This window comes from Conger conger, chromosome 6 (assembly GCF_963514075.1).
Source record: "Conger conger chromosome 6, fConCon1.1, whole genome shotgun sequence".
Taxonomy (NCBI): Eukaryota; Metazoa; Chordata; class Actinopteri; order Anguilliformes; family Congridae; genus Conger; species Conger conger.
The window spans coordinates 43,738,084-43,749,152 of NC_083765.1; the positions used below are offsets into that span (position 1 = coordinate 43,738,084).

The 11,069-nt window shown below is 50.0% G+C and overlaps 1 protein-coding gene across 1 annotated transcript in view; it reads right to left on the reverse strand.

The window, feature by feature from the left end:
- Positions 1–10,867, reverse strand: part of kifc3 (kinesin family member C3) — a 31,509-nt gene extending 20,642 nt beyond the window's left edge. The window contains exons 1-2 of the mRNA XM_061246936.1: positions 10,034–10,867; positions 1,647–1,767 (exon numbers count right to left, since the gene is read on the reverse strand). Coding sequence (XP_061102920.1) covers positions 1,647–1,767; positions 10,034–10,267 — 355 coding nt within the window. The 5' untranslated portion in view covers positions 10,268–10,867. The remainder of the gene's footprint in view (positions 1–1,646; positions 1,768–10,033) is intronic.
- Between the last annotated feature and the right edge of the window lie 202 nt (positions 10,868–11,069).

Here is an 11,069-nt window from a genome sequence, read left to right on the forward strand (position 1 = left end):
TTGGTGAAGGCTTTATGTGTAAAGAGCATGTCGGAGAAACCCCCCATCCTCGCTCACACAACTAATGTCGACCCCATTCCTCACGCCAATCACTGCTCACGCCATGTTTACACCTGATTGATATCAGGCATACACCACATTTACACCACCCTGGTGTAAAATCCAGCTATGACTTGAAATACAGCTACCAGCTGTTTTAAAGCACAGCTAGAGCTGGTCAAACCATGTTGAGTACAGAGCTGGTCTAACTGGTCAACCAGCTATCAGCGGCTTCAAAACCTAGCTTGAGCTGTTTTTTTACAGCAGAGCAGGCGTACTCCAGATTGACATCAGACTGACACAAAGCTTGTCAGATGCCTTCAGCAGGGATTTGAGCTGGCAGCCCCTTTCCCACAGCAGTGCTCTGTGGGTCTGTCCCTGTCTCTCACAATCAGGCCGTGTGTGAGATAACATACCCTGGGCAGCCTTGTGGCTGGCTCCCAGCACAGTTAATGGCTCACGTATTAACCCCAGGGGAGGCAGCAGTGTTGGCTTAAGCCTCATTCCCACTAATCGAACAGGAAAACACCTGTGGGTACGGATCCGGAGTCAGTCTTACTGCTACCACAACAAAAACTCTTAAAAACTGACACCCATGCCCCCCACCTGTTATAACAGCACCCATCACTGACCCCCACTGTTAACCCCAACACAGCTGTGTACAATACAGCTAGCCCTGCTCATGATAGTCCCAACATAACCCGTTACAGCAGCACCCATCACTGACCCCCACCATTATCCCCAACACAACTGCATACAATACAGCTAGTCCTGGGTATGACACAACTGTACATCTAACACAACTATCCCTGAGCACACTTACTCCAATACAATTGCACATACAATACAACTAGCACTGCATGTGCTAACCCCAATAATTGCACATCTAACACAACTAGCCATGTGCTAACCCCAAGACAACCACAGACCCAACACAAAAGAGCCCTGTGCTAACCCCCAACACAGCTGCACTTCTACCGCAACAAGCTCTGTGTTAACCCCAAGACAACCCTACATTTCACATCCTCCATAGCTACCCCAAACCAACCACACACCCAGAGTACACGACCCCACATCAACCACATCCTACACAGCTAGCCCTGCCTTAACCCCAACATAACCGTACCTTCACCACACCTGGCTCCATATCCTCCTCCCCCCCCCCCCCCCCCGCACCCCTCCTCCACGCTCCCCCCCATCCTAACAGCACAGACTCAATCACTGCTCCCCGCTGCACTCACCTTGATCCCGGAGACCGAGCAGCCCTGCAACAGCCAATAACAATAGAGCCAGTGTGTGTGTGAGCGAGAGTCATGACTTGCTGTTTTCCATGGCGACAACAGAGACCGGCGTTACTGTGCTGTAGCTCCTGTTAACACCAGCGCCTTTCACTCCTGTAACGCATCCAGATGAAACTGCGCTGGCTGCCTTCTTCCTGCTCCCTCTCTGTCTCTCTCCCTCCTCCCTCTCTCCCTCCCTCCCTCCTCCCTCTCTCTCTCACACACCCCCCCCATCCTGCAGGAAGTCTCCCTCTCAGTAATCTCAAAAATGCTGCAACACTGGATTTCTCACCAGCAGGCCAACCGTCTCCCCCATGTGACACTCACCGTCCAATGAGACGTCTTTCTTCCAGAGCTCCTGAAGGCAGTGGGCGTGGCTGAGATCCCAGGTCCTGCGTGTGCCCAACATGACCGCCGGGGAGAGGAGAGCGCTGGGGCGCCGAGCCGGCTGGAGGGGAGGGAGAGGGTCAGAACATACACACGCGCGCACAAACACAGATTATACATATACACACACACACACACACACACACACACGCACATGTGCATACACAAGTGTGTGTGCGTACACAAGTGTGTACGCACACACTGCTCACATCAGGATCAATGCAACAACTACCATTGAAGACAGCACTGCGGGCAGTCTTATGGAGAATTATGATCATTACTGATTATTATTCAACTCTATCCATTTAGCTTAAAACCCATCACTGTAGTCACACACTGTGCGCATGAACACAATACTCTCACACACACACACTGTGCGCACGAACACAATACTCTCACACACACACACTGTGCGCACGAACACAATACTCTCACACACACACACTGTGCGCACGAACACAATACTCTCACACACACACACACTGCCCCTACTCGACTTGGCCCCACACACATAATACTTCCCCCATTCCCCCACAGCTGAGGGACAGGGCTAGACTTCCTCAAACTCTCACAATCCCTGCTCAACGCAGCTCCAGGTTATTCTCTGTGAAGACCTTCTCTACAGAACTGGCAGGGAAAGGGCAGTGGACTCCAGACTCGGTTGTATGACTACACGTCAACGCAAAACCATCCTGATAGCAACTGAGCCGAATATTATCTCACGTGAAATGAATTATGTAAAAAATGTAGTTTGTTATACACAATATATATATTTTTTTTTTCCTTGATAAGTTTTTCCTTTTCAGGACATGTCTCCTCCATTGAAGGCATTGCTGCCGAAGGCTTAAGTACCAGTCTGAGGTAAAATGCATTTTCCAGAAGAGGGCGCCATTGCAGGGATTGATTATTTAACTGACTCCAGAATTACAGTATCCCTGTCAGTACATTGGAGGAACATTAGAAATTCACAAGAAAACACATTCAAAGAAACACTACAATACCTGTGTAATGGGTAATAGGTTTGAGACACCACATGGACCAAAGCACTGTATGAGCTTCTCAGTGGCCAAACCATGAAATGTGGAAGAGTAGGGGGTGGGGGGGGACTCTGGACGATCAGGTTTAGCCTTCAATCCACTGCCCCCCCAAACCCCCACACGTGTGACCCCCTTATAGTCTGTGAGTAGCCATTTGTACTGGTGTCAACAAATTCCTGGATTAATCTCCCTTATCGCTCTTACAGACAGTAAACACTTCAAGGACAGCGCACATGCGCGCTTGGTTGCTCTGGGACCAGCGGAGTGCCGCGCGCGCGCACACACACGGAGACTCAATGAAGCGGGCAGAGACTTATGGGTAAATAATCCGATTCCATGGTGACGCACCTCCAGTCGTCAAGCAGTCCCACATGCATTAACACGCGCTCCGAGCTCCCCACCATTATTACCGCCATAAAACTATAATCCCCCAACGCGTTTACCACCAGCCCGACCCAACAACAACACAACACAACCTGGGCCCTTCCAGCGGCTGCTAGCATCTCCACAACATTGAGGAAACATTAAGGAAACGTTGACTGAACGTGGTCTGGAGGTTTTCGGCCAGTAGAGAACAGTGGCGATGGCCGACCCAACGCGGGACAGCCTCCCGAATCCAGCATTCAAAACCCCCCCACCCCCCTCCACACACCTCTCCGCCCCCTTTCTATTACCGTACCTTGAACAGGGAGTTCCACCTGGGGAGGTACTGGTCCCGATCCAGCCTGCCCCCATTAAAGAGGGAGCCCATCCACCCCAGCATTCTGAGCGACCCCCACCCCTCCAGGGCCCGCACCTTGCCGAAATAACCCGCACCTGAGTGTCCAAACACAGGTACGCCCCGCTTCCGTATGGGACAACGCTACCGGACAACACAACCAGGTCAGCTACCTACCCCCCCAGCACACCCCGCCCACCAACACTTAAGACGTCCAGCCAGAGAACTCATTTACCCATAATCCTTTAATCCTTTAAGCAGATGCTCCTCTGCTCCACCCTGACTCCGTTCCCCTTTATTTTTGCCCGAGTGACCCCTGTGACCCATTCAAAGATAAGTGCCTGGGGTGAACAAGATGTTTATCTCTACTTTCTCAATGGGAGCCATCAATTACGCTGAACAGATCTCGGACAACAAAAATTAAATCAATAGCTTAAAAATATATAAATACATACAAAATATTTTTATAAATGAAAGGAATTCATAAAACACATATTTTACTTAGGCTGTGCCAGTTGAGAACTGCATCTTTTGCTCCGAGACTGGAATATCATGGTATTATTTTTCTAATCAGGGTGGGAATGTTGTCATTCTTGGAATTCCTCTCTCCCTCTTTGATTCCATGTTAAATGATAGAGGGACTGCTGGTGAGGAAATGTATCTCTTTTTGTTGAGAAACAGACACGGGCTATTGCTTGTTTGCAGATCTAAGCACCAGAGGTTGCCATACTGACTAGAGCAACAGGCTCTATCACCTCACTAGTCCTCTAACTGGTTACCGTGGCGGACGTATCCATTGAAAACACAGGGGAATGTGGGTAAGTTTCATAGTTTCATATTCCACAGTGCTCCCAGCACCCATTAGCTAAGCAGGGGGAAGGGGACAGAAAGTGAGATATCCTGGCTTTTGGCGGGGGTCATCTAAACTGACCACAAAGGGGCTGATGGGAAATGTAGTCCATAGGTCATGAAAACGCACACAATGGGTGTCATGCCATTTAATATGTCTGAAATATTGTGCGTCTTCTCCTATGCCCCCCCCCTTGACACAAGATCTAACAACATTTCAGTTCCCCCTGCCCTGGTCCTGAGTGATGAATTGAGCTGTAAAACTGAATGGAGCTTTACAGTGGTCTGCACTAAAGGGACCTCTCGCCAGTGGCATAAAAATAAAAACCACACACCATAAATCCACCAGTGTGATTGCTGTCCTGCAGAGTGAATAATATTATTCTTTTGTTCGAAAAAAGTAAGCAGCAGCAAGACTCACAGCTTCAGCCAAACTCAAAAAATCTGAAAACATAAAAAATACAGCAGGTTAACACAGCTCAAGCTGCTCTTATTAAAATGCAAAAGGAAGGAAATGCATTCCTCTGCTAAGACATAAAATATTCCGCACAGTCTCTTTCTGCAGGGGATCATCTCCGGCTGTCATACTCCTGGAAGGATCGGATGACTTATTAGCATCTCGTTATACTCTCCCCTCCGGTCGACGTCTCCAGTGGGGTGAGGGTATTATTCTAATCCCACACAGAGGAGGGTATTAGAACCAATATGGCTCAGTATTGCTACAGTCAATCACTGTTACAGTGATTCCGATGATTCTGAAGCTACCCCCAGCTCCTCCTTCAGCAGTGCCCCCACCCCCCTGCTTCGCTATGGGAGAATCTCATTGGCCCATTTACCCCTATAAGCTATCCCACAGCTCACTGGAGATTTCACGCGCTTAGTTACGGGTTGCTATCCTGCCTATATAAATCACTGCCGTTTCCACTTAATACACACACACACATATGCGTAAACATACGCACATACACAAAACACATGTGCGTGCACACATGCACACATACTGAAAACACAGATCTCATCCCCAGTGTATTGCACATCCTTGCTGGCAGACTGTTTTGAATCCATATCTTAGGAAACTAAAGGGAGGGGGACTACGGGAGGTTGGGACAGAAGATGCTGACACGGAAACCAAACTGCCTCTATTGAGACTGCAGCTGCTCTACTGGGGCTGGCAGACTGTGCGTGTGTGTATATGTGTGTGTGCAAGTGTGCGCAGGTGATGTTGTTCAGGTGTACAGTAGTATTTTTAGCAGGTGATGTTGTCAGGTGTTCAGTAGTATTTTTAGCAGGTGCTGACGTTCAGTTGCTCAGTAGTATTTTTGGCAGGTGATGTTGTTCAGGTGTTCAGTAGTGTGAGCTGGTGCACAGGAATGGCGAGACACTCCCCATCAGTGAGTAAATATTTTCAAGCCGATTCATAACCTGTGTTTCTGATAACGCTGAACACTCCCTGTTACTGTATCCCTAGACGACATGCCAGAGAATATAAACAAACATGTTTCAGGCTGGGCCCTAAACAAGTGGCTTTTTCCATTTCGTCTGCTGAAAAGGACTCATCCAGACAGAGAGGGACACTTAGTCAGGTACTGGGCCTGTTTCTAACACTCAGACAGTACTTCATCAGTGGCCTTACCATCAATTATTCACACACAGGGCTGTGTGGAGACTCTTCCATCAACACCCCCGCCTCCCAACCCCCCCGCCAGCAGCAGTGCCGAGAGGGGAGGAGGGGGTTAACTGACTGGTTTCATCAGGACTGAGTCTCTGCCTTCAGAACGCGACACACATTAGAGACCCAATCCCCCAAACCCACATCAAACTCATTACCCACACTGCGGGGTGTTAAGAGCACTCTGCTGTATTCTCCATTAAAGCCATGCTGGAGCTCTCACTGCTAGCTGCACCCATCTGCTGGGTCTGTAGCTGAGCTCTGGGTTACAGAGTGTGGGCACACACACACACACACACACACACACACACACACACACACACACACACACACACACACACACACACACACACACACACACACACACACACACACACACACACACACACACACACACAGTACAGTACAGTACAGTACATCAACACATATGCATACACACACTACATCAAGACACGCGCGCCAACACAGTAAATCAGTACATACACACACACACTATACAGTGCATCAACACACATACACACACTATAAAGTACATCTCTCTCACCTCACACACACACACACACACACACACACACACACACACACACACACACACACACACACACACACAGTGGCCGTGTGGTAGTAACACATTAGATAAGTCTGTTCCAGGTCTGACTCCCAGCTTCACACTCAAAACACGTGTACTGTCAAACAATGCATCAAACAGAATGCACAAAGGGGAACAAAATGTTTTTTTTCTCCTTTTCTGAAACAGTCACATTAAACATTCATCTTACGATAAACTGGAACACCTTCACCCCTGGAGGGGGGTTAAATAATTAAAAAACGTGCATGATTCTGGCATAGATTCCCCATCAAAGCGAAACAGCGCAATGATAATTAGAGAAGATGAAAGAGGCAATGCAGTGGAATTTGAGGGGCACAGGCAGCAGAACATCTACAAGCAGAGGGGTGACGGTGCAGACCAGCAGGAGGTCCCCATCACTGGCCGTCCTGTCAGACGTCCCTCAGACCAGGAACAATGAATTGTGGGCCAGGCAGGAGATGCGCGTGTACGCGTCAGCGCTTTGTGCATGCGTCTCAGCACGCCCTGCGCTGGTGCAGCACCATGCATGCTCCATGCTGGGATTAGGGCACTGCTTTAACAGCAGAAACACAGACTCGTCTCCTGTATGACCAAGACTTTCATTTGGGCAGTTAATAAAATGGAGTCAGGAAAAAATGCTAATAACGCTAAAACCTGAACATGAACCTCTATCAGCGACAAAGTCCTGTCTTTGTCCTCTTTTGTCCTGTCCCTCTCTCCCTCATCATCCTCCTCTCTCTCTCCCTTCCTCCCTCTCCCTCTCTCAGAGCAGGTAAAGGTGGCCGCTGGTCGTACTCACCTCCCGCCCGGCGGTTCTCGCTGCCCGATCATCGCCACATCAGCCAGCCTCCCCTCGTTAAAGCCAGCGCCTCGTCAAAGCCTACACGCACGAACCCGCACGCCGATCCCGTCACGCGACTGGTGGCAACCAGCGCCTCTCCCTCTCTCTCTCTCCCTCTCTCTCCCTCTCTCTCTCTCTCCCTCCCTCCCTCCCTCTCTCCGTTCCCCTGTCTGGTCTGCTTTCTTCCCGTCTCCTAGCAACGGAGGAATCTGAGCCACAATCGCAGGTCTCCTCGGGAGCTAACACAGCCCCCTCCCCCACTCTTCTTTAGACCCGCCCCTCCGCACGCCACACCCCCCAATAAATAAATGATATCAACCAAGACGGGGCTGTCTCTCCTCCCTCCTCCTGAAATATTTATCAGAGGAGGGGGGCAGGGCGGAGCTTTGGTTTCAGGGGAGTGACAGGATGTGGACATCCATCACACTAAACCCTTCTCCCCACATCCTGTACGGCCCCACAGTACTGGAGAAGGTGAGCTCTTCAAACCTCTCATCAGCAGCCGCACGAAAGTCCCGAGGCCAGGCCCTGGAACTGGGTGGCCGAGCTCGTAGAGAAGTGTGGGCTAAGTGTGGGATAAGGGGGAAGCTTGAGGAGAGGAATCTGGTTTTGCACACCCTGTTCTTTCGGTTCACAACATGCTACGGCATGCTCCAGTGATGATGCTCTTATAATCAAATACCAGCTTTGAAAACCCTAACTCTGCACCGTATATGAAGCTAGCAAAAAAAAAAAAAAAAAAAAACGGGAAAAAAATGTTCCCCTTCCAGATGGGAATGGGCGGGGGGGAAACTGGGTCATCAGGAACACCGTTTTCATCAGGAACACCCCCATTTCCTCACAAGTGTGTCGGTCATGTTTTCAGGTAGTCCACGTGCCAGTGAATTATACATGGGTGGAACTGATGGATCGGGTGCAGTTATTCTGAGGCAGCCAAACAGGAAGTGCAGACTTCGTTGGGTAGACAACACAATCCTCCCCCCACCAAGACCCCCCAACTGCTACAAAGTCATTGGGTAACAGGAGAAGGACAGGGGGGCAGGAGATGAGGGGAACAGAATGACCTAAATATGGCGCCATCAGTTTCAGTTACTAGATCAGGCTGTCAGACAGGGCGGGGAGGGGGGGCTGTGGAATTAAATATTTAAGTAAAAGAGCTCCTCCTCTGCTCTCGTCTGACCATTTCATTTCCAAAATGTCAGATCAAGCGACAAACTAGCTAGGATTCTGCAGCTTGGATTATCTGACATAAAAGAAAAGGACTTGAAATAAGTGAATATCTTATCCACAACGCAGCCAACCCATTCCTTTGAAGTGTGATCTAACATGGTTTAATTAAAAGATGAGACGGCACTCAGAAACATACTGTCTCAGATCAGACCTGCAGCTTCAGTCCCGTCCATCAGGGCATGAGGCGGGGACAGCACTGAGGGACACATCGCTCGAGCGACTCCTGTTGGCCGTCTGGGCGCCTGTGACTCGCACATGCGTATGATTGGGTCTCCTCCACCCCCACTCTGCGAATGCGTGGCTTATGACTGCATGTGAAAAGCAGCAGCTGAGTGTCACTCTCCCAAATCACCAGCAGGGGGCAGACATGAGCATTTTTTGTACATCGATCGTAAATCGATCATTAAAATTGTGGGTTGCATTAGAGTCAATCATTTTTTTTGTTTTATATAAATATACTGTTACTCATTCTGCCTAAACAAGAGGGATGGAAACATCTAGGTAGCATGTCCTGATTTCATACACTATTTCAAAAATGAAAAAAAAAAGCAGTGTTGCATTATTTTAACATGGACGACTAGAGTAGGTACAATATCTGAATATGAAATTAATTTCACAGCACATCTCTCATGTCTGTATTATGATCACAAGATTGCATTACTGGGATTAAAATACATCTAAATGAAATGGTGGATCTGCAGATTAAAAACCATGCTCATTGCGCAACACTTGAGCCCCAGCATTACCTTTCAGGGTCTGAGCTTGAACATTACTGCGCTTGAACATCCTCTCTCTATTACGGAAACACTAGTGCATATACGCATACACACAACCTGCACACACAGGCATACACACAAGTGTCAACACCATGTCTCCATTCTCCAGACAGCAGTACACCTCTTCAGCAAATGACCACAGACATGTAAAAGCCTGGCCTTTCAGCACTGTAAAACTGCTTTAGCTCACTCCTTCCATCCATTCCTTGAACACTCACCTGCTAACGCATAGCAAATTATTCATCCTAATAAATAATAAAAGGCCTAATGCTTTATATATGACCCTGGCAGGGACGTCAGAAAGCTAGGCAGTAGAAACCAGGAGCCAGACTCCACTCACAGTGGATGCAGTACCATCAGAGGAGATCCAGAGATCAGTCGCTGACAACGATGCTACCCTTACACACTCCAAGCCATGGTAGTTAACCAAATTCCTTTTGCATCAGTATCAATCAGGTAATGCACATTTCAATTGATCAGGTCACCCTGCCTGATGAGGTCTAAGGCAATGACCTATTGTTATTATTATTACTTCTAGCCACTACACCACATGTTGCCCACCCATAGGTACAGCTGTTGGGGGGAGAGGGAGAGGGGGCAGAGTGTGTATGCCCTCACCTTCGTCCTCCTTGTCCTTTCCGGAACCTTCCCTGACCTGACTCTGGGACTCTCCTGGTCCCCCTGCCCACGCAGACCATCTGCAGGGCTGAGCCTGGCTGCACAGCTGCCGCAGCTGGGCGATGGTGCCTCAGGCTTCTCTTCCTCCTCCTGGTCCTCGGGCTCCAGGCTGCGCCATCTACCCTTGAACAGGCTGTGCAGGGACAGCACCGCTAGGGTGCACAGGACGTACATGGTTCCCACGGAGACCCACAGCGGGCCCGGGATAAGGCGCCCCAGCTCGGACGACCTGCGACTCCCCGCTCACAGCGAAATCTCAGGCAAGGGTTCCAGAGTCCACACGCCACCCCCGAGAGCTGGCAGAACCAGAGGAAGGTGGACTTGCACCGGTTCTGGTTCTGGTTGAGGAGTGAAACCCACAGACGGTCCTGGTGTCCAGTCCTGCCTGCATTCAGGAGCGTCCCTCCCGACACATCCCCGAGTACTGTACCTTTGCCTGGCTACTGCGCAAACAACCAAAGTCCAAACAGGTCAATGTCTGTTCATGTGTATCCGCTCCCCCACAAGCACCTGCCTTGGTCCTCTCCTCTGCTAGCGTCGATGGTAGCGTTCCTCTCTCCGCTCAGGTTAGGAAGGGAAGGAGCGGATCCAGTGAATCCACTGTTAGCAAATCCGTGACAGACACCCATGGGGAGGGAGTAATCTGAGGGGTGGAGGACAGGCTGCTGAGCCCACTGCGAGACGTCCTCCAGTCCAGCGGCGGTCATTGGAGCGGAGATAATCCCTGTGGTCTGGGTATGCGGCTGCGTCTCGCTGGTCCGTGCCTTTTGGCAGCCTCTGTGCCGGCTGGTCTGATCCACCTCACCGGTGCCTTATATCACCTGGCCACACCCTTGGCCTCAGCAGTCAGCGCGGGGGCGAAAACGAGGAGGGCCCGACCCTGCCGTCCATCGGAATGCCATCAAGAGCGACTCCGCTGATAAGATTCGGGTTGTGAGGCTCTCAGCCGGCGAGGAGGTAACCTGACCTGGGACCG